A 24,128-nucleotide genomic window follows, 5' to 3' on the forward strand; every position below is an offset into this window, starting at 1 on the left:
TTTCTTAAACTACTTTCACATTTTAGAAATGTGTACATATCAAAATACTGCAAGCTGGTTTCAATTACAATGACTTTAGATTGACTAAGATCTTTTTTTCTAGAAGAGGTTTGCTGATTGTCAAATACCTCATGTCTCAGGACAAATTTTTTAATAACTGCTTTATTGAATCACCCACTGAAAATGTGTAATTCAGTAGTATATTCAGCTACGAACAGCCATCACCAGACAATTCAGAACATTTTCTTAAAAGAAACTCATGCTGGGCACAGTGACACATACCTGTAATCCAAGTTCCTTGGTAGACTGAGGCAGGCAGATTACAGGTTTGAGGCCTGGCTTGGCACTTTAGTGAGGCTGGGGATGCAGCTCAGTTGCACAGTGCCCCTGGGTTCAATCCCTGATACTGCAAAGGGAATGAGGGAAGGTCGTGTCTTTAGTCATTCCCTCCCCGACCCTCCACCCCAGCCAGCCCTAGGCAACCACTAATCTACTTTTTATTTCTATAGATTTGTCTGTCTTGAACATTACTTATCAGTGGAATTATATAATATGTCTTCTTTTTTGACTGATTCTTTTAATTTTGCATAATGTTTTCAAGGCCCATCCCTGACATAGCATATATCAGAATTTCCTTTTTATGGGCAAATAATATTCCATTGTTACCACATTTTGTTCATGTGTTTATCAGATGATGGACATTCAGATTATTTCCACTTTGGGCTATTGTGAATAATCCCTTGGTAAATATTTGTGCATAAATCTCATCGTGGACATAGGTTTTCGTTTCTCTTGAGTATGTACTTCGGAGTAAGTTTGGTAGGTGATATGGTAACTGTTTTCCTGTTTGAGGAATGACGGTCTATTTTCCAAAGTTGCTACACCATTTTCACGTTTCTATCAGCTATATGAGTGTCAGAACAGATTTTAAAGCAGAAGCCAACGTAACTAAGGTTTTATTACATTTATAAAATGTTAGGTATGTTCTTGCATTTGCAAAACATTTAATAAGCAGCAGGAATTAAACCACAGGCCAGGTGTGGTGGCCTTTACCTGTAATCCCAGCAACTCAGGAGACAGAAGGATTGCAAGTTTGAGGCCAGCCTCATGAATTTAGCAAGACCCTGTCCCAAAATAAAAAGGGCTGGGGATGCTGCTCAGTGGCAGAGAGCCCCTAGAGTCAATCCCCAGTACCACAAAAGAAAAAAAGTTAATAGAAACAGAAAGCAGATTTCCACATTGCATCTGTATGAGTTATTCTAACTGTTCCATAACAAGAGTATGGGTACACTAACATTACAGGTAAGTGCTGGAAAACACAAATATTTCCAGTTTGAACAAAAGCATACTGAGTAGCTGGGTACAGTGGCACATGCCTGTAATCCCGCAGCTCAGGAGGCTGAAGCAGGAGGATCACAAGTTCAAAGCCAGCCTCAGCAACTTAGCTAGGCATTTAGCAACTCAGCAAGACCCTGTCTCTACATAAAATACAAAATAGGGCTGGGGATGTGGCTCAGTGGTTAAGTGCCCCTGGGTTCAATCCTTGGTTCAAAAAAAAAAAGTATACCGACTATGGGAAAACTGATGACATTTTACTCAATACAGTTTCTCAAGAAAATTCAACATTTCTTCCATGGGACATTTTAGAAGCAGGCTAATATAACATATATAAAAGTACTGGTAGAAGCTGGTAGAAGTGATGTAGACCTGAAATCTTAGCTGCTCAGGAGGCTGAGGTAGGAGGAAGATTGCAAGTTTGAGGCTAAACTGGGCAACTCAGTGACTCAAAATACAACATAACAATGGCGAAGGATGTAGCCCTGGGCTCAATTCCCAGTCACACGTACAGTACTAGTAAGAAGAGTTGGTTCAAATGACCTTGAAGGTTTTTTTTTTTTTTTTTTTTTAAGACTTATCTTTTCTTGATTTGAACTGAATTTTTATTACAAACTGCTGAAGCTCTGGCATTGAAAGTTAGAACATAATTAATGAATTCTGAATCACTCATTTCCTACAGTGATTCTTAAGAGAATCTTAGTACAAAGGACGAAAAACAATCTAATACTAAATAACAGGAGAAAGTTGGCATGTTAGCGTAATTATTCAACTGAAAAGCAAAAGGCTTAGCCTGGCACCTGAAACTTGTTTCAACACCTACCCCTACTATATAATATGGTGAGTAGCAGGGAGTTGGTTGTGAAATTTCCTGCAGTTCACTTTGCTCCAGGCGTGTGCTTTGCAATGGGTATACATATGTGTAGTATAAAGTTTAGATTATACTTATTATAACCTGATATTAAAAATGTTTATCTTTATGGTAAATTTAGTCCTCTATCTCCCCAGAGAAAATTGATTGCTGGCAGCCCATTTGACATATGGCTTCTGTTTTCATCCTGTTTTCCTGTTTACCAAGTGTATGTGCAGCTTGTTCATTCAGAAGTTCAAAATTGGCATAATCATAGTTTAATTACCCAGTAATTTTTTATTTTATTTAACTCTGCAAGAGAACTAATTATAGTGGGTAATACAGTTAATTTTATAAAGGTGCTTGTCATCAGTTTGAAGTTATCTATTGCTACTCTTGTGACTTTAAAAGGAAAGTAGCAGGTGACAAAATTATTTATTTTGGCTTCTTGCATGATAGCATCTTTTCTTACCATCCTTTCTGTTATTCCAGACAGTTGTGATAAAAGCACGGGGAAACTTAAAATGCAGCCAAGGGGATCTTGGATTTCAATTTCAAAAACAAATGTAATTTTAAGAACTGACGGAAAGAGTTTGTTAAGCCGTGGGTAGCTTTTTAAACCCTCCTTTGATTTTGTCATTTTCTGATTTTCTCCAAAATGTATTTTATCCTCAGTCGTAACTCCTGGGGCTGCGGCACCGTCGCTGCAGTACCGTGTGATATCATGCATGCTGACATCTGCACTTACATTTCTCTCTCCAGCCTCCATTGTGATCATCCCCATTTGACTGGCAAATTACTTGTGTTGTGGATTCTACAAATAAAGTGGAAGACTATTTTCTTATAAAATAAGTTTAAGCTTGTTAACCAGTAAATACTACACTCCCACTGTTTCTTTGCTGAGGAGAAAAATAACATTTAGAATATTACTTCATTAGTAATGTAGGGTATTCTTAACAGACAAATGAAATTGACTACCACAGAAGGAATGTGTCAGGAACTGGGAGATTAGGCAAGAGAAACAAAGTGGTTAGGAAAAACTTAAGACATAGATTTATTAGTTATCTCACTTTTTCAGCCAAGCAACCTGTGCATCTTCCCTAATAATTCAGATTTGGCTCAAGGTAGTTGTTTCTTTAAATAATGATTTGTGTTGCATTAGTACATGCTGTTTCTAGACATTGTAATGTTATCACACTGATAAGAAATCTTTGTGCTCTTGGATGATTGATTGGCTAACAGCTACACTATTGAATAGGTTCCAGAACTCAGTATTCGGTATTGATCCATCCATGTTGGAATCACAGACATCATCCTGCCTTTGGAGTGGCTGGGTGTCATTCTGAGTCAGATAGGGGTCAGGTAGAGCCGTTTCTTTTCAGTACTTAGGAGTAATGTCACCTATCATAAATAAAGAAATATGAATATGCTGAGTTTTGGATTTGTTGACTTCAGCAATACAAATTACCTCCTTGACCAACCTCCTTTATCTGCTTGGAAATCTTCAGAGGTGGTGTAAATATGGGGTTCAGGAATTCAGTTAGTTATCCCAGGAAAATGGAGTCTTTGTGGGTTGAACACTTAGTCGAAATTCAGCAGAAATACCAAGTTCAGCCTGGTGTGGTGGTGCACACCTTTAATCCCAGGAACTTGGGAGGCTGAAGCAGAAGAATATCAAAGTTCAGGACCAGCCTGGGCAACTTAGTGGTACCATGTCTCAAAATAAAAAGGACCAGGGATATATCTCAGTGGTAGAGTGCCCCTAAGTTAAGTCCCTAGTACCATTCAAAAACCATTCAAAAAAAAAGGAAGCAGAAGGAAGACATACCATATTTGGTGGTCAGCATTATAATGGAGTGGTCCAGGCTTTGTGGATCACGGAACATGATGGTTCTGAAAGACAGTCACAGCTGTGTTCTGCTTTCTTGGGAGCTGTAGTTTTCAGGGCTCAAGTTTCATTCTTGATGATATGGATAAGTAATTTTGATTTGTTTTCCTTTGCTTGTGATTACAACATGTGAGTAAAGTCTTCCCCATACATGAACACTTATGATTGCATGACATTGTCTCTTGTTATTCTTTTCTGGCATTAACAACAACTAAATTATTACCTAGTAATTAAAAGCTTTAATAAGGAGTTTTAGTGTAACTGCAAGAATACCTAGCTAGCTAATTACACATTAACTACTTTCATTTCAGAAAAGTTAATAACAAATCCTATTACTGTATTTTAGCTTGCAATCTCTTAAGGTAAGCAAGGGCACATAAGGTTCGAACTAGAATGACCTCTAAAAAATACCTCAGTAAGGTGAGAAATGTTTTGAGATTGGCAAAGCAATGAACAGTGGTTTCAGTGAACAAGAGCTGTTTGATCTATTCTGATCTATGTAGGAACATTCATTTTCTTCTGTAGACTGTGCAACTTAAATATATTGGGTGGGGATGTTGCTGTTGGGCAACGAATAGGAAATGATTTGGTAACTGGGTTTGGAATGCTTTAAAGTCATCCATGTTACATAACTACACACCTCATCTTGGTGACTTGGTACTTCAGAAATATCCGCTCTTCTCTAGGTTTTAGTACCCTGCATCTTTGACATTGCCCTTTTCCCACATACAACAGAACCATTTCTAAGCTTAGAATATTTAAAAGCCAAAATGCTACCACCAAGTGACATTAAATATATCATTGTAAAAAATTTCTTTTGAGTTTTTAAATAATCCTTAATCCCTGATAATAGCAGAAGAGTTATGAGGAGGAAGGTATTATGATTTGTTTTGGGTTTTGCCTGCATCGAGACCTTTAAAAAGATCCACGAACTAGCATGGATTAAGAGTTCAGACCTTTGTATAGTTTATCCACACATAAGACCCTCTCAGTTCAGTAGTTATGTACACTCTTTAATTTACCTTTTAGCAAATTGGTGGTGGTATGTACCGTTGTATTTGTTGCTTGGTAGCATTCAGCAAACTATATCTGGCATGACAGATTGTGGCCAATGGGGCCTGTAACCGTGGCACCACAGGAGGTCATTGTGGGTGGACTGTTCCAGCTTGCACCTGTGTGCCCTCGAAACAGAGGAGTAGGCTCTTGTTTGTTGAATTTGGATTCAAAATAATCATTTTAGAGAATCTTACTCTAAATCTTAAAACCCTTTCTCTTTTGAAGTCTGCCTGCCTATCTGAGGGTATTCCTGATAGGCTTTAATGAAGTTTTAAAGCCCCTTTGGGTGTTGGTCATCTGCTTACCCCAAGATATATTTTCCCCCAGTGTGTAACAACTGCCCAGTTGTGGACAATGCAGGATTCTCTGGTTGATGAGGTACATAGGTTTTTAACTTTTTTTTTTTTTAAATACTTGGAATTGAACCTGGGGGTACTTTACCACTGAGCTCTGTCCCCATCAACCCTTTCTTTGTTTTCAGTACCAGCGATTGAACCCAGAGGCACTTAACTACTAAGCCACATCCCCAGCCTTTTTAAATATTTTATTTAGAAACAGGGTCTTGCTGAGTTGCTTAGGGCCTCGCCAAGTAGCGAGGCTTTGAACTTGTGATCCTCCTGCCTCAGCCTCGCCACCATGCCCACTCCTTTCTATTTTTTGATACAAGGTCTCACTAAGTTACTAAAGCTGGCCTCCAACTAGTGATCCTCCTGCCTCAGCCTTTAGTCACTAGGATTATAAGAATTTCGGTTTTTTAATGTTCATGGATGTAAGCAAGAAAGTAAAAGGGGAGGGAGGCAAGAATGGAGGAAGGATGGAATGTATAGAGGAAAATAAGAGGTGGGGAGGGGGCCGGGGGATGGAAAGATAATGGAATGTACATGTATGATTACACAAACAGTGTGACACTACTTTGTGTACAACCAGAGAAATGATAGTTGTACCCCATTTGTGTACAATGAATCAAATAAAACAAATACATTATTATTGCAACTTCTTAGGAATGGCCAAAAGAGCAAAAGATGACAATGTGTTAATTAACCCAAGATTATTACATATAAAGGTAATCTGGAAATCTTATTTACTCTAATTCCAAACTTTCCTCTCCCCTTGGTATGAGAAGAAAAGGTAAGCTAGACCAACGCTTGACCCCTGAGCTACAGCCCCAGCCCTCAATCTTACCATCCAAAAATTGGTTACCTGGGTTTTATACATACAGTAGATACCCTCTCCCCACCAAAAAAATAAACTTGTCTAAAGAAAGAAATTACATTTTTATGGTTGGCTTTGTTCCTTTATCAATTGATGACTTGCTTGGCAGTTGATGGTGATGAATTCAACAGTTTCTTATAAGATGGGCAGAAGTCAGCCTAGGGGATTTGGAAAGGCCAGCAGCTGATTTTCCCTAGTAATAAGAATATGAATAACATGGTTGAAATTCCCAGGTGGCCACAGCTTATTTAGCCATTAGTTTCAGCTGTACTGGCCAGAAACCCAGGGAATGAGATCTGTGTAAATCACAGAGGGAATCCTCAGTTCTAGAACATGAGAATTGACCCGTTGTGGGTTTTGTGCACTGTTCCCTTTCTAATTGTGAGCAGGATGTATTATTTTCTTCCCCTTCTTTCAACCCTTCTCCTTAATAAATTACAGAACGGGTAGATACCTTAGAGACAGACCGCTCTTGGTTTTCATCTTGGGCAGCAAGAAGTCCTCCACCAGAGGGAAGAGAGACAGAATTGTAAGTTTGGTAGCATGCTTCTAAAGTAGGAAGAGGTTTGAACATGAGCAAGGGGAACTTGGCCTTGATGAGAAATTACCTGATTGTTTTAAGGAAGTTTTTTTCTGATTACAAAAGGAAGAGTTTGGAACCCTGAGGCCATCCAGAAGATGGCTGCCTTGATCCAGGGCTGGAATATAGATGGGGCTTGACGAGACATGCTGAGGAGAAGAGGAACTAGAGGTGTTTTGTCAGCTCTTGGCAAGTCTGGGGAAACTGAGTGTTGTATAAGAAGAAAGCCTAACTACCTTTCCTCTGGAGATTTGGAGCCCACGGGTGAGGGTGTTGCAGTTAATCTACTCTCTTAAGAGGAGGGAATGGTTTTCCGAGAGGTAATTTTAATGTCAAGTCTGATAAAACTGGAAATGTGAAGGACAGGTTATAAAGGTTTGGTAATCATCAACATAATTGCTAATCATAACATCATTCTTTAAAATTATATGACTTGATCCCCCCCAAAATAAGTAAAATAAACTTTTAAGAATAGGCTTCTCAAGGTGAGAGGATACAAAACTAATTTTTAAAAATACCTCAGAATTTACACTGCTGTACAGGGGACTGCTATCTTTTCAAATAAGTTTTTTTAAGTTACCTTTTTGTATGTAAAAAGGAGCCTAACCATGGGCATCCAGGGGACAGGGAGAAGTAGAATGGGGAGTGAGTGAGGTGACTTTTGAGAAAGTAGGAATGGCTTCAATTATTCTTGACACCTAGTTGTAAATATTATTTGATAGTGGTATTTTCTGAGTTATAGCTTTTTTTTTTTTTTTAGTATTAAATCTGAAAAACAGAGCCAGGCACAGTGGCACACGCTTGTAATCCCATCAGCTCTGGAGGCTGAGGCAGGAGGATCACATAGTCTCATCAACTTAGCAAGGCCATAAGCAACTTAGTGAGACTCTGTCTCAAAACAAAAAGGGCTGTGGATGTGGCACAGTAGTTAAGTATATTGGGGTTCAATCCCTGGTACCTTTAAAAAAAAAAAAAAAAAAAAAAAAAAACCTAAAAAACAAATGAAGATCCTGCAAATACTAGACCCTAAGATGACTGCCTGCTTGCTAAGTGAGGCCTGCTTTCCTGGTGGAGCAGACCAGGTCCTGCTTTGAACATCCACAGCAGTTTAACCTGAAGAAAGCAATTTTTTTTTTTTGTGACTCATTTAAATTAGCATGTAATCCTTAAGAGTTACAGGTAGCTGAAATTTTTACTCCTAAGAGATGTTATATCCCAGCAGCTCAGGAGGCTGAGACAGGAAGATAGAGAGTTCAAAGCCAACCTCAGCAATGGTGAGGCACTAAGCAACTCAGTGAGACCTGTCTCTAAATAAAATACAAAATAGGGCTGAGGATGTGGCTCAGTGGCTGAGTGCCCCTGAGTTCAATCCCTGATTCCTCCCCCCACCCCACCCCCGCCAAAAAAAGAGATTACATTTGCATTAATAGTGTAGTCCTTTGGTGCAGTTTGAAGCAGATCTTAGAGTCATTTTTAGCAATGTGTACTACTTCCTGATAAGGAACCAGCAGTATTATACTTCTCTTTTGCAGAAGTTGAGATGCAGAGAGGAAGAGACCTGCCCAGGGTCAAAGAGCAAGTCAGGGAAGGCCTGAGATTAGACTAGGTTTTCGTTCATTGCTCACCACTGAGGACCCAGCTTGCATTTTGCTGAAATCTCCATCCTAATGGAATTTGCTCTGCTAGATACCCACATTGTGTTCGGCAACGTGTGCCCTGCCATTCTCTAAAGCAGCCTTTTAATGCCTCTGGAATGGATCCGCCTTTTCCTGCCTGTGGTTTGGCATACCTCCACCTGAAGAAGGTGGTTGTGACTTCATTGTGCATAAAGAAGGAAGACTCAGGGAAGGCTGCGCAGCCAGAGCCTCTTCCGCTCAGCTGCCAAACCTGTGTTTTCTTGCCAAAGAACCCACAAGCAAATAGCCATACCCTTCTCGTTTGGTCTTTGGGGATAGGGGCCACATGGGCTAGTGTCCCCGGCTGCTCATTTAGGCTCAGATATTTGTATCATGTACGTGCAAAGGCCAGCTTGTCACTAAGTTGGAAGCCCTGGGGTAAGTATGACGCCTCAGCAAGTACATCTTGAAAGAGCTTTTTGGGTGATTTTAATAAACAGCCAAGACTTAACTCACCCAGCAGCCACTGCTCCAGATTAAGTGAGGTAAATGATGCTGCTTTTAATGAGAAATCATTATTTGAGTCTTTAAAAAATATGAACATAAATCATTAGTTCTTATGCCTTAACTGAGGCAAGAGTGTCACAGTCGCACGAATGCTGTAGAACTGCTCTTTAGTACCTGCGGATTTAGTCTAAGGCTTATCAAAAACCATGCCTCACAGGGATCTTGGGTCGGCCAGAAGTGGAGGTAGCTGACTGTAATCGCTAGATTGGGTGTACTGACCTACATACCAAGCTCTTTTATTAAATTTGAGACAGGGTGTCACAAGCTGGGGATGTAGCTCCAATGGTAGAGCACTTGCCTAGCATGTACAGCGCTCTGGGTTCATCTCCAGTACCACACACAAGAAAGAGAGACAGCCTCTTGGTGAGTCTGGCCTCAAACTTGCCATCCTTCTGCCCTCAGCCTCCCAATTTGCTGACATTTTAGGCATGTGCCACTGTGCCATTCCAACATCTTTATCTTAAAAGCAGGTTATCTGCATATTTAAGAGATATCCTTTTTGGGAGGATTCTGGCTGCTTAGCACCCTTATTAGCCACTTTGAGGAAGTTCACACTGTTTTATAGCAGCCAGAACCAGAACATCTAAGCCTGCAGAAGCTATTGTCTTCACCCAGAGCCAGGCTGTGGGCTTTCCTTTTCTGCTCTTCTGTTTTGTAGGTGTGACTCAGTATGTCTGTAAAAATGGATCAGAAGTGTGTTAACACAGGAAGGAAGAACTAATAATTAAGGGCTCTTTTACTTGTTTGGAACAAACACGTAGGCACAACCACTTATTGGTAGCTTGAAGAAACTTAAAGGTAGTAGGGAAGGGTATAAAATCTCTTCCTGGGACCCAGGAAACCCCTGGTTATATAATATGTTGTTTGCAATATCTCTAGCCCTGAAGCACTTCTCAGTGTTACAGAGAACAGAACCTGTACTTTGTAAAGGTTTCTGTTGTTTGGTAGGTGTGGTCGGCAGCTAATCCTTCTGAGTGGCACCTGTAACAACATGGCAGAAACAAGCATATTGCTTCTGAGAAAGAGCTTAGAGCTTGTCCTGCTGGACCTGAACTTGTAGAAAGGGATGGGCTTGTCTTTAAGCCCATGGACTTTGGCTCCCCTGCCCGAGAAGGCATGTAGTTTTGCTGCAGAGCTATTGGGAGCTTGTGCCACAGTGAAAGTTGAGACATTCCCCTCTCCTTTTTTTAATCCATTAACAGTGGTAGCATAGTGGATACTCCCAGGTTTGAACTCCAGCCTTTTAGACAAGTTACTTAACTTCTGTGTGCCTGGGTTTCTTTACATGTAAAATGGAGAGTTTGTAAATCTTAGTTTGCTCACTTCTTGGTATTTTCTGTCGTTACCTTAAAAAACTCACCTACCAACCCAGGGATTAAGAGAGGAAAGGATGCAAATCAAAACCACCCTAAGATTCCATCTCACCCCAATTAGAATGGCGATTATCAAGAATACGAGCAACAACAGGTGTTGGCGAGGATGTGGGGAGAAAGGTACACTCATACATTGCTGGTGGGGCTGCAAATTAGTGCAGCCACTCTGGAAAGCAGTGTGGAGATTCCTTAGAAAACTTGGAATGGACCCGCCATTTGACCCAGCTATCCCACTCCTTGGCCTATACCCAAAGGACTTAAAATCAGCATACTACAGAGACACAGCCACATCAATGTTCATAGCTGCTCAATTCACAATAGCCAGACTGTGGAACCAACCTAGATGCCCTTCAATTGATGAGTGGATAAAGAAACTGTGGTATATATATACAATGGAATATTACTCAGCCATAAAGAATGATAAAATTATGGCATTTGCAGGCAAATGGATGAAATTGGAGAATATCATGCTAAGTGAGATAAGCCAATCTCAAAAAGCCAAAGGACGAATGATATCGCTAATAAGTGGAGGATGACACATAATGGGGGGGAGGGAAGGGTTAGTGTTAGGGTTAGAGTTAGGGTTAGGGAGGGGGGCAAGTATGGAGGAAGGAAGTACTGTATAGAGGGTAAAGAGGGGTGGGAGGGGTGGGGGGAAGGGAAAAATAACAGAATGAATCAAACAACATTATCCTATGTAAATTTATGATTACACAAATGGTATGCCTTTACGCCATGTACAAACAGAGAAACAACATGTATCCCATTTGTTTACAATAAAAAAAAAAAAAAATGAAAAAAAAGAGGAAAGGCTGGGTATGATGGTGCACAACTGTTATCCCAGAGACTGAGGCAAGAGGATTGCAAGTTCAAAGCCAGTCTCAGTAATTTAGTGAGACCCTAAGCACTTAACAAGACCTTGTCTCGAAAAGATATTTTTTAAAAGGACTGGGAATGTGGCTCAGTGGTTAACATGCCTTTGGGTTCAATCCCTGGTATCCAAAAAAAAAGATGGGTGTGGTGGCGCACACCTATAATCCCAGTGGCTCAGGAGGCTGAGGCAGGAGGATGGAGAGTTCAAAGCCAGCCTCAGCAAAAGTGAGGTGCTAAGCAACTCAGGGAGACCCTGTCTTTAAATAAAATACAAAATAGGACTGGGGATATGGCTCAGCGGTCAAGTGTTCCTGAGTTCAATCGCCAGTACCCTCCCAAAAAAGGAGAGCTGCTTGGTTTCAGTATCTAGCTGTTAAGGGCCTCTGTACATCATTCTCTAGACCTGTGTCTCCTAATACAGCATCTTCCAGCCATTAGTGGTCATTAAAATTTAACTTGGATTTAAATAAAGTGAAAATTTTATTCACATAGTCATTCTAGCCATGTGACTAGTGGCTGCTGTTTTGGACGGTGCAGGTAGAGAACATTTTCATAACTGCAGAAAGTTCTGTTGAATGGTGCAGCTCTAGAGTATTCTAACAGCTCAGTTTCTTAAACTTACAGTGGTCAGGAAGAGTCACTTCTTAACTGGAGGGTTTTCTAGAGCAGAGTGTAACAAACAGTCTGCTAGTTTTTCTAGGTAGTTTTATTGGCATACAACCACATCCATTGGTTTAGCTGTTATCTTTGACTGCTTATGCGCTATAGTAGCAGAGCTGATGGTTGAATACAGATGTAAGGGGCCCACAGAGCCTAAGGTACTTACTGATACTTTGCAAAAAGCTTTGCTCACCCCTTCTCAAGAGCCGAGTTCCTCAGCCTCAGCACTATAGCTCTGGTCCAGAATATTGTTTGTTATAGGGGGCTGTCCTGTGCACTGTGGGATGCTTCAGCATCCCTGGACTCTACCCACTAGATTCCAGTAGCAGCCTCTAGTTATGATAACAGAAATGTCTCCAGTCATTGCCAGATTCCCCTGGGGAGCAAAACCCCTGGTTAAAAACCGTGACTCTCAAGTGATGTGACTTGGCAACATTCACATGTAACTCTGCATAGAAGGCTCATTGTAAAAACAAAAATACAGCTGAGTGCAGTGGCGCATACCTATAATCGCAGGGAATCAGGAGGCTGAGGCAGGAAAGTCTCGAGTTTGAGGCCAGTCTCAGCAATGTAGTGAGGCCCTATCTCAAAATTAAAAAGTACTGGGAATGCTGGTCAGTGGTAAAGTGCCCTTGGGTTCAATCCTTAGTACCAAAGAAAAGAAGTCAATGAGAATTAAAATGTCAAATCCTGTGCAATTTTGTTCAGTTCTTAGAAGAGCTGACACTTGAATACTTTTTAGAGGATTTTAAAAGTTGTAGAAGATGGCTATTTTAAGAAACTGCTCATTTTGTAAGAATACAGGGTGCTGTAGAGTATTGGCACAAGTTTTAATAATATATGCAGTGTTTCTAAATTTTCATTTTGGAAAATAGAGTGACTTAGAATTGGAAAGTTGGGACTGGGGAAGTGGCTTAGTGAAGAGTGTTTGCTGAGCATTTCGAAGCCCTGGGTTCCATCCCAGCACCACAAAATTAAATTAATAATTAAAAAAAAAATTTTTTTTTTAAAGCATTGCCTTTCAAAGCAAATATCAGGTATATCTGAATCTGGTTCTTCAAGTTAAAATGAAATTGGGCATGGTGGCATATCCCAGTGACTCAGGAGGCTGAGGCAGGAGGATTGCAAGATCGAGGGCAGCCTGGTCAACTTAGACCCTGCCTCGAAATTTAAAAATAAAAGGACTGTAATAAAAGGACCTATGTGTAATGTAGGCCACTTATAGTGGAACACACTTTTATGGAAAGTCATCCTCATGTAGTTTAAGAAAAAAATCTGAGAAGGTAAGCAGGTTTGACTACTGAATTCAGCTGAGGATTAGGTGAACTTGCATGTTCCTGTTCCCATGCATGAAGTGCTTGTTTGTTTGTCTGTTTCAGATCTTACCAATATATTTGAATCCTTCCTGCCCCAGTTGTTGGCCTATCCTAACCCCATAGATCCTCTCAATGGTGATGCTGCAGCCATGTACCTCCATCGACCAGAAGAATACAAGCAGAAAATTAAAGGTAAGAAGGTACATAGTTTAAACTCTAGTCAAAAGAACTTAAGTCATTTAAAGTCTTAAGTTGCTTAGTTCCTCAGTTTTTCTCAGACCTAAAAAGTGACAGCTATAGTAGCACTTGCCAGCCTCTAGTTGCTAGTTGGCTTGCCCTTAGGATTTAGAATCCTTTTTCCTCCCAAGATTAAAACAGTTTGCATACTAGTGGGGCTGAAATTTCATTAAAAGGAAAATGTGTGAAAGAAGGCTAAAGCTCCAGTGGTTTACTGATGTTCATTGACTTTTCCACCTCTGGTGTTTGAGCACTTTCACACTGGAAAGTCTGGATATATAGCGCGCCATTAAAAAAGAGAAGAAATTCAGTTGGTGAAAGTGCACCTGCTCTTAATGAATGGCGGGCACTGGCCCCGTCCCAGTTTTAATACAGCTTTTCCATCTGCATAGGCTCCACAATGTCGGCTTCCTCAAAATGTGTGGTCCTCTGAGGTACATTTGTAAGAGACTACAGTAGTTTTATGAGAGCTTGAATATATAGGTCTTATTTGTAGTTCTTAAGCCTTAACTGTGTTAGGCATAAGACTAACAGGAGCATTGGGGGTATTTATTGAACAGTGATTTTTTTTTTCCTCTATTTGTTTCCTCATTTTCTGTAGGTCTCGGGTATTGTTCGGTGCTTTTGTTTAGATAAAGTAGAAATAAATCTAGTGTAATTAATTTACTCAGGTCGCAAATGCTTCACAAATTAATATTTAATGTATGTAGCACAGTATCTGCATATCCAAGTGAACAGGTATTCCAAAAAAAGGCAATTTCAAAAAAGTTCTGTTATGAGAAACATATTAAAATTTTGACTTAGGAATCACTTAACAGTGTCTGCAAAACAGATATCTCAGTGCAGAATGTATTTCTGTGGTTCTTGTATTCATTATGCCTCAGCAGTTTAACATGAGCCCAGTTTTCATGCATATCTGCTCTGGTCCCAGTTACAGAAGGAGCCCATTGCTAATTGGTGATCATTTTATCTTTCTGATGCCCTGAGGACTCAGGCCTTCAGACCTCAGTGATCCCTGCCTCCTGCTGAGCCTTTGTTGTATAGCCCTCCCACCTTCTTTGTCCACACAGGAATAAGAGGTGTCCCACTTTATTTCTTAAACTCACTCCCCTCACCAACCTGTGTTTTATTCCCCCAGCTGTCCCTTCCTCCTCTAACCCTGACTGTCACAGCTGCCTTGTTTCAAAGCCTTTATCTGCTCCTGTGGGCTCCGTCAGGACTCTTGCTGCCTGTTTCATTTTCAAACTTCCTGCTTCCTTGCCTTAAACTCCACAGTTGTTTCTCCATTTCTGCTGAATCTGTGACCTCATTTCCTGATCTGTGGACCCTTCTCAAGTTCCATTTTCTTGAACCTCTGTGCAACTTTGATCTTTTACTCCTTTCCTTTCTGAAAATTTCTCATTTCCTAAACGTGACCATTCCCTTGTGTACTAGTCCTTAGAGCCCCTCTGTTCCCCACTGGGGAGCTGTCCACTCTCTCAGCTTCAGGTGCCCCTGCAGGTCGAAGCTTTCCAAATGTGTGTGTCCCAGCCTGACCCTTTCCCAGGCTGCCTGCTGGACATGGCCATTGTGTGGCAGTCACCACAAACGCAGCACATTTACCTCACGGCAAAGCGTACGTACCCTTTTCCTATCCTGGACGTTGGTCACTGCCATTTTAGAGTGCACATTTGAAATACAACCTGAAAACAAGTTTAAATGTTGAACAGCCTGAAGAACTGGGCATCCTTGGAGCTGTCTAAAGATATGTCACTTTCTGCTCAAAAATCTTTGCTGAGTGGCATGAAGTCTACCATTGCAGGCTCTCTGGTACTGAGGTGATCAACATCTTCGCCTTTACTTCTCTAAATGTATCACTGTATGACAATCCAGTTGGATGAGTTTCAGGTACCCAGGTATATTCTTTTGTTAATCATGGATAGTTCCAAACCTATATAAAAATAATTGCCATGAGCCACTATTAACCTGTATGTCAATGAAGCAAAACCTCACTATTCTGCCTTATGTGCTTCAGATTTCTTTCAAGAAAGAAGACACATAGTTCTCTTTTGATACTGTACTCTCACATCCCAAGCCTGTCCCCTAGAATGGCCTGTCCTATGCTGTGGCTGGCAGAGCTTGGGATCTGTGTGGCTGTGACCCCCTCCCAGGGCCTGCTGATTCCTTCCCAAGCTGCTTCCCTGCTAGTGCTTGAGCTGCCTCCCAAGTGCCAGGATTATAGGCCACCTCACCTCACCCAGCTGCTGTCCCTTGACTATACTAAAGAAAGCTAATAGGATCAAACTACAGTGTCAAAAAACAGTGTCAAAGTGTACCAACTTCTATGAAGGAAGAAGCAAAGAGCCAGGCACAAATAAAATTTCTAAGGCTTTAATATTCCTCACTTCAAAAAGTAAAACTCTTACATAGATAAGGGCTAGTTAAACTTCATGATCTCAGTATAAATTTTTGTTATAATGGGGTTGGGGTTGTGGCTCAGTGGTAGAACACCTATCTAGCATGTGTGAAGCACTGGGTTCTATCCTCAACACCACAAAAAAATAAAACAAAGGTATTGTGTCCATCTACAACTAAAAAAAGCATATGGTTGAGAATTTTAAAAAGTTTTTAATGAACTAAAGTCTTAAGTCTGCAAACTTTCTAAATAAAATATGGAAAATAGTCTAGCTAGACCCCTGTGGTTTCCTTGAAGTTGGCAAGTCCATGTAGCCATCTACCTATCCCTATCCCTGCAACAGCATAGTAGGAAAGACAATTATGTGTGTGTCCTGCTTATATTTGTGTTGCGGGGTGGGGTAGTGGAAATTGAATCCAGGTTTGCTCTACCCCCCACTTTTTTCAAGGCCTTGCTAAGTTGCTGAGGCTGGCCTCAAATTTGTGGTCCTCCTGCCTCAACCTCCCAAGTTGCTGGGATTACAGGAGTGCACCACCATGCCTGACCAGCTTGCGTTCTTTTTGGGGGGGTGGGGGGCGGTACTGGGGATTGAACCCAGAAGTACTGTGTACCACTGAGCTACATTTACAGCTCATGTGGTTTTTGGTTGTTTTTTTGGTTTTTTGGGTTTTTTTTGTTTTTGTTTTGTTTTTTGTTTTTTTTTTTGAGACAGGCTCTTGCCAAGTTGCTGGGGCTGGGCCTTGAACTTGCAATCCTCCTGCCTCTGCCTCCCAAGTTGCTGGGATTACAGGCGTATGCCACTGGCACCATCTTTCATTCTTGATGTGATTCACACTGTCTCTTCATATTGTGTGTAGGCAATTTACTTGAAAACAGTGTGCAATTTTAGGAACAAGTTTATTGTTTATTCAGCAGTTCTTAAATTCCTTTTTAGTCAGTAGATTGAGCCTAGGCCCTAGCAGTGTAAACCTTCAGGTGAATAATGCGTGGTAAAATCATGCAGAGGCTCCTGTGCCTCCAGATTGCAGCTCATTCTGGGAGATGATTTTTGCTGGCTGCTTCCAAAACCTGACAGGATCTGTGTAGACTAAATAGTAGATCCTAAAATAATAGATCTGGGCTAACTGTAATTATACAACTGCAAATCTGAAAATGATGGGGATTTTCTGATGTGGAATCCTAACTAGTCCTGTTGTATCTAGGATGTAAGTTGTTTTATTAACAAAAGTAAAAAATACAAAGTGTGGGGTGCCCATTTCTCCCATCCCTTAAGCATTTCAGGATGGTGATGAAAGGTACTTATCCTTCTGCAAAACCAGCATTCTGGGCTGCCCCTGCTTTTTACCATCTCCCCTGTAGGATCCCCCTTAGCTGTAGTGACCATACCAACTGTCATCTGGTCACCCCTGCTATTGAAAGGGAATTGGAACCTCCATGGGGCTTGGCAGCGTTGGGGTCACTGAAGCACGTCTGCCCACTCACCCCTGGTGTTTTCTCTCCCACACCCCGTGCAGAGTACATCCAAAAATATGCAACGGAGGAGGCCCTGAAGGAGCAGGAAGAGGGCACTGGTGACAGCTCATCGGAGAGTTCTATGTCTGACTTTTCGGAAGATGAGGCCCAGGACATGGAGTTGTAGTAGAAAAAGCACCTGCTTTTCAGAAAGACTATTATTTCCTAACCATGAGAAGCAGACTATAATATTCATATTTAAACAAAGCAATTTTTTTTATTACTAAACAAGGTTTTTATGAATAATAGCATTGATATATATATATTATATATCACCCTTTAGATCTTGATTTCTTGGTCATTTCTCAACCTGAGGTGCATAGCATATTCCCACATTCCATTTTGGTAGCAATATGCGGTCCGAATGCATGCATTCATAAGTCCATTTGGCCAAGTCAGCCTGTGTGCTACTGAACTGTCAAAAGAAATAGCCGCTCGATAGGTAGACACGAGTAAAACAGGAAAAAGTTGCTTCTTTTATTGATGGTTCCAAAGAAACAAACCAAACCAACCAGCTCTTGGATATGAAGATAGAATAGTGCTTTTTCAAAGTGGAAAGGAAAAAATTGGGGAGGAAGAGGCCTGCTTTGGGAGCATGTAGAGCCAGCCGTGCGTGAATCAGCTGCTCCTTCCCGTGAGTCCTCAGTGGGCCCGTCTCTGTGGAGTAACAGTGTAAAACAGGGAGCTAATTGGAGAATTGAAACTTAAAACAATTTTTTGACTCTGATTTTAAGTACGTTTTTATACGTAGATTCCTGCCCTTCACGCTACCAGACCTGCGGCCACAGCGTTTTGCTTTGGAGAAGCTTTTGGAAGTGTTTTCTGAATTCAATTATTTTTCTTGGGGTACAGCTTGTAATCCAGACCTTTTTTGAGTGGACAGGAGGAGAAAAGTGACTGGAAGATGCTTCCTCTCATCCAACAGTGAAAAGTCACATCCTAGTGTTGGGCCAGCCTGAGACCGCTGCCCTGGACTTAAGAGCTTTAAACTGGAGGGGGCTTTTTGTTTGTTCTTGGTTTTTTTTTTTTTTTTTTTTTAATTTGTGTGAATTGTGCTTAGACAGGTAACAAACTTAAACTTCACCTACCAAGAGATGGTCTCCTCGCTGGACAAGCCGCTCAGTGGACTCTTAGACCTGGGAAAGAAGATCTGCCTGGTGGCTGCAAGGCCCTGGGCGCTCTTTAATGCTTGGGTTTTGTTTTCTCTCCTGCTGCTACTCCTGGCAGCAGCCTGGTCACCATATGCTTGTGGGAGTGGGAAATGAGTATTTCAGACCCAATACACATTCTAAATTTAAGATGATTAATAATTGGAACAAATAAAGTTTCTTGTACCCAAAGTGGCTCTACATGGGAAAAACCGCTGTCTTCGGAGTGACTGACTAGGAAGAAGGGATCCAGAAACACGTGGTGGTAGGGCGGGTTGTGAAGGAAGGTTGGTTTCTTTCCTGGGTGGGTTCAGAGCAAGTCAGTTTAAGGTGTGTACTAGTTCACTGTTTGCTCACCTAACCCTACGTCCAGGTTGTGGTGGAATTTCTTTCAAATCTGAGTGTTGCCTGCTGAATCTGGAGGGGATTTCGGAGATGTTTTAGACAGCAGCTCTCCACCCCCGCCCTGAAACCAGTAGGACAGTAGCAGAATTAGTTAATCCTAAAAGCCTCTAATGACAACTTTTGAATGTCCCTGGGATAATTTTTCTTTCTGATGTGTGTCTTTAGTTTAGAAGTGCTGTATTTTGACAAGGTTTAAGTCAGTGAGGTTGGAAGATACCCTTTTTTTTTTTAATTCAAGAAGCACAATCAGTCTTTTCTTTGAAAATCTATAAAGTACAACTTGATTTTAGCATGATTATTTTCCTAAATAAAAAAACAAAGAATTTACTAATTTTATGTTGATTACGGGCATGAAGCAAAAGTTATTCTTTTTGAAAAATGCAGTTTGTAGGGCTGTGGATAGTTAACTATACTGAGTTATCGCTAGCATTTGTGGCTTGTTGGAAGGGTAGTATTAACTATTTAACATGTGATGGTGTACTTGACCTGGCTCTCTGTCTTCTCATGACCTTGGGGGAGGAGGGTCTCTGCCAGCACTGTGGGACCTGCTTCCCTGCACTTTAGCAGTTTGCTTGTTCTGTAGCCTTTACTGTAGGTGCTACTTAGGGTAGGCTTGAAGTGCTGGGTGGTGATTTGAGTTCAAACAATAAATTGTATTTTTTCAATATCGTACAAACAATAGTGTTCTAATTACCTTTCAAAAAAAAAAAATAACTGTTTTGATCTTGTCAAAAAAAAAAAAAAAAAAAAACTAATAGAACCAAGTTTAGGGAAGGCCTATGAGCCCCTCACTGGAAAATCATCTCCACTTTGCTCCAGGGAAAAGCCATCAGCTGGTCTGGCTTAGAGAGGCAGCCCAGGCAATGGTGCCGAATGAATTTCCACATGAAGGCTGGGGCGGAGGCCGCAAGGGCTGAGCAGCATGTCTGAGTGTGGCTACAGCGTGTGTGTGTCGTGTGTGTGGCAAAGGTGTAATTGGGCTTCTTTTGGCAGTGGAAGCTCCTGATTCCCACCAAGATCGCACTACCCTGGTTCTGTGCACTAACCCATCTCGGCACTAACCCTGGTCGCTGGCGTGTTTTGGTGCGCTCAGCCTTTTCCTCTGCACTGGGAAATCGGCTTTCGGTTGGTTGGACAGATCTCTTCTTAGGCTAATTCTGCCCTTTCCCAACTCCAGAGCAAGGTGGAATAGGAGCTCATACTCGCAGGTGGTGCAAAGGAGAAGAGAGCCTGGCTGGGTCTCTAAGCTCCTGTGAAAGGTGGGGGACTAAGTCTGCAGTAGAGGGTGTTGTGACACCAAAAGCCTTTCCGAGCTGAGCCATCCAAGAGTGTCCCTTACACTCGGACTTCCAGAGATGGGACGGGTGGGGGGTTGTCCTTGCTGAAATGCTTGGCTTTAGAGGCAGTGACAGTAGGTCAAAGCTGTATCTGACAATTTCTTTACCCTTAGTACCCATAATTTTTGAAATCCTACCTTGTGGTTTACCAGCACAAGCCACCCTTTGCCCCTATCAAATGACAGCTCAAGCTCTCACCAAGCACCAACAAACCAGGTGACTGCAGCCCAGCAGCACGGAACCCAGTGCCCTCCAGAAGCCCAGCATGGTGACTAATGGACCATGCTCAGTGGTAGCCAATCAGACACTTGCATTTGGGTTTGTCTTCAGTCTCGCCACCCTCCTGGAGGTTACTGTGCATTTTCAACCAGCATTTTCTAGTGAGATAATTATCAAAGTTGCCATATAAACTCTACAATCTTCATCCACTTCAAAACTGTTCTGATTGCCAACTGGCTGGTCTAGTATGCTGAGCAGTGACTCCTGTGAAGGAGTTTTGCCCTCAAAAAGGCTCCCCGAAGCCCTCGTTGGCCTTGGCTTAACACTTGCTTTTTCCTAGGCCTCCTGTTGGGATGGCTGAGAATCATGACAGGTCCTCTGCTAACCTCTGTGGGTCAAGTTCCTAGGCACACGTTTCCGGGAATATGTTTGATTTTAAATGGCATGTGGCCCTTTAATGTTTTAGTGACTCAATTAGAAAAGTGAAGCCATTTACAAAAGTGAGCAAGAGTTTTACTTCATCAGTTTCCTAACGGGGTTCACAGCCTTGTTGCGTGAAATCAAATCATTTCTGATGGGGCACAAAGAACTGCATTTCTCTGGACTTCTGAATCCATATTCACACTTCCTCTGGCCACTGAAGACCTTGGTGATCCCATCAGAGACTGGATGGAGTGGAGGCCCTCTGGGAAAGGAGGGTTAACAGCTCTCAGGTGCAGGTTTCTGCTCACCTGAGGAAGGGCCAGGGCTCTTAATTTAGCAAATACTCGTCTTGTCTGTGGGCTTGGGAAGAAATGGCCATTATTTACTGATTGTATTTGGTACATATTGTGTGATACTTGAAGAGATAAAAGGGACTTACCAGCCCTTCATTGAAATCTAAGCTTTTTATCGCTTATTTTTTCCTTGCCCCATCTCCTTCCTTCCACCTTTTTCCTTGCATTGTGATGATCTTGTGGCATGTCTGTCACCAAGACAAATGCCTCCTCTGACTATAACCTCTTAATAGTTGTGTATAATGAAAACTGTAAACTTTTTTAAATAAAATGTGTATATACCTTGCCAAATGGCTGGACCTTGATCAATAAGATAACAGCCCCCATGATGTCTCTTAGCCCATTCCACTTTTCACAAAAAACCCTGATGTTCCTGTGGTTCCTCTGAACAACTTTTGTAAGATGGTTGACCAGATTAGTGTGGGAAGAGAATGCATCGCCTGCAGGTCGTAATAACCAGGATGCCCTGCCCACAGTTCTGTCCCCAGATATGGATGGCTGCTGGCTAGAAATGGAGCTGTAAAGACTCTCCACTGGCACCTTGAAAAGCCATCTCTTCTGGAAAGTTATAGTCTGGAGGTCCCCAACCACGCGGTTCCTAAACCTGCAGCCTGATGACTGAGGGTAACCGCTCAGCCTGGAGCCAGCAGAAATGCACCCTTCTGCTGGGACTGATCTGCCAGAACAGGAGCCCCTCTGTCCTGGGCCAGCTTCCACCCTGCCTCAGATGGGGCAGCAGTGGATTTCCCCACCAAGCCATCACTGCCCTAGACCAATGTGGAGATTCCTTCCTAGTACTCATGCCCTCTCTGACCACCAGGTGGCGATGCTGCCCAGGCAGTCTGACCAGGACTGCTGATAGCTTTGTTAAAAAGCTCTAACACAAAGGGAAAAGTTTTCCTCTGGTCTCTACTCTCTTCTCAGCCTCTCTCCGATTTTTTTTCCTCATTAATTCCCCAAAGTTTCCTCCTCCCTGCATTGTGTTGTTGCAGGTGGTCCTCACCAAACCCCCAGCCAGAGGGCTGAACACCAGAGCTGGGACCATTAGCCAGCTGTGTGACCTTGAGCTCTTGGATGGCCTGTGAGCCTCAGGCACTCAGCTGTACAGGGAGGTGTCTATACTAGTGGCTTCTGACACCTGTGACTCCATGCAGCCCCAAAGCACTATATTTCAGTCTCCAGAGGACACCCTACATGAATCCCCAGGATACAAGTGTTAAGGCTGGCTGCATTAGACCCCAAGAGCTTTGGAAGTTTTGAACATCCACATGTGAACCTACAAGGGAAGAAGAGAGGCCTGGTCACGTGACCCATCAGTCTGTTTATCTCATAGGCAGCTCCTCGGAAAACTGCCCCAGGAGTCTCTGCATTCACTGGAGCTTTGGTGCCCTTTCCCTCTGCATGCAGTGGTAGCCCCGCATCACTCACCCCTCACTTCCTCCCTGGGTCTCAGGAGGCATTGCCCCTTTCCTGGGAAGCAGGAGCCTAAGTTTCTGAGGTAGGTTGTCGAGGGCCCAGAGCCCCAGAAGTTGAATTCATTCTAACTTCACTTGCTGTCTCTGAAGGCTGATGTTGCCAGGGAGTATGTTGCTGTGACACTGGATCCTGGGATGTCCTGTTCCCCACCTAGAAACAGGGCAGACAAGATATTTAGGAAGCCCACATCCCTGGACCTGCAGATGCCCTGGAGCCACCAGACAGACTGAGCCACCTTGTTTATAAAGAGTGCAGGGTAGCCTGCCTTAAGCCAAGGCCTGCTCTCCAGCCCACCACCTCTTGGAAGAAAAGTGTTACCTGCTTCAAGGATTTAACGTTAGAAGGTGGAAAAGGAGCATTTTCCCTCTGGCTGTGCATTGGAGTGTGTGTGTGTCTGTAATGAAGGTTTTTTTTTTTTTTTTTTTTTTTTTTTTTTGTACTAGGGATTGAACCCAGGAGCAACCTTACCACTGAGCTGCATCCCCAGCCCTTTTTATTTTGAGACAAGTTCTAAATTGCCAGGCTGGCCTCAAACTTGGAATCCTTCAAGCCTCAGCCTCTGGAGTTGCTGGCATTACAACCTATGCCACTGTGCCCACGAGATATTTATTTTGGTCAAAGCTGGGCGCTTCTGTGTCCTGCACTCCTCTGAGCTCTTTGGAGGACTTGGCTCCCAGGACCTGGAGTCAAGTAGTCAGAAGTGGCAGGAACAGACTTGGGCTCCCTAACAGAAAAAAATCAACCCTTCTGGGTACCCCATAGACAATGAACCAAAGAGGGGGTGTCAGATGGCAGATGCAGTTTGGCCTTTGGGTCTCCTTCAGCTTGTCCTCCTGGGCCAGGTATGGGCCACTTGTGTTCATTTAAAAGTATGAAATAACCCATTTATTCATGCATTCATTTTTGGTACTGGGAATTGAACTCGTCTCCAAGCCCCTTTTTTATTTCAAGACAGCGTGTCACTTAAGTTGCTTAGGACCTCACTAGATTGTTGAGACTGACATTGAATTTGCAATCTTCCTTCCTCAACCTCCCAAGTCACTGGGATTACAGGTACCATGCCTGGCTGAAATGACCCTTTTAAAAAAATAATTTCTATAAATTTCAAAAAATATTTGTGCTGGTAACAAATCATTCCAGAAACAAGTAGACTGTCCCACAATGCCCTCCTCCAGTGATGCCCACTTCAACCATGACTCACTGTGAGTACCCTGATAAGCAGACCAGGCTTTGACCCTGCTTGCCCATTAACTTCTTGTGAGATGCCAAGCAGTGTGGACTCCAACACAGAGAGGGA

At 42.3% G+C, this 24,128-nt stretch overlaps 1 protein-coding gene across 3 annotated transcripts in view; it reads left to right on the plus strand.

The window, feature by feature from the left end:
* Positions 1 to 21,646, plus strand: part of UBE2H (ubiquitin conjugating enzyme E2 H) — a 100,083-nt gene extending 78,437 nt beyond the window's left edge. For all 3 annotated transcript variants that reach the window (XM_079149812.1, XM_079149813.1, XM_079149814.1), the window contains 2 exons: positions 13,390 to 13,518; positions 17,473 to 21,646. In XM_079149812.1, the coding sequence (XP_079005938.1) occupies positions 13,390 to 13,518; positions 17,473 to 17,597 (254 nt within the window). In that variant the 3' untranslated portion in view covers positions 17,598 to 21,646. The remainder of the gene's footprint in view (positions 1 to 13,389; positions 13,519 to 17,472) is intronic.
* The last annotated feature ends 2,482 nt before the right edge of the window (positions 21,647 to 24,128 follow it).

The sequence above is a fragment of the Sciurus vulgaris genome (genome assembly GCF_902686455.1).
Source record: "Sciurus vulgaris genome assembly, chromosome: 8".
Classification (NCBI taxonomy): domain Eukaryota; kingdom Metazoa; phylum Chordata; class Mammalia; order Rodentia; family Sciuridae; genus Sciurus; species Sciurus vulgaris.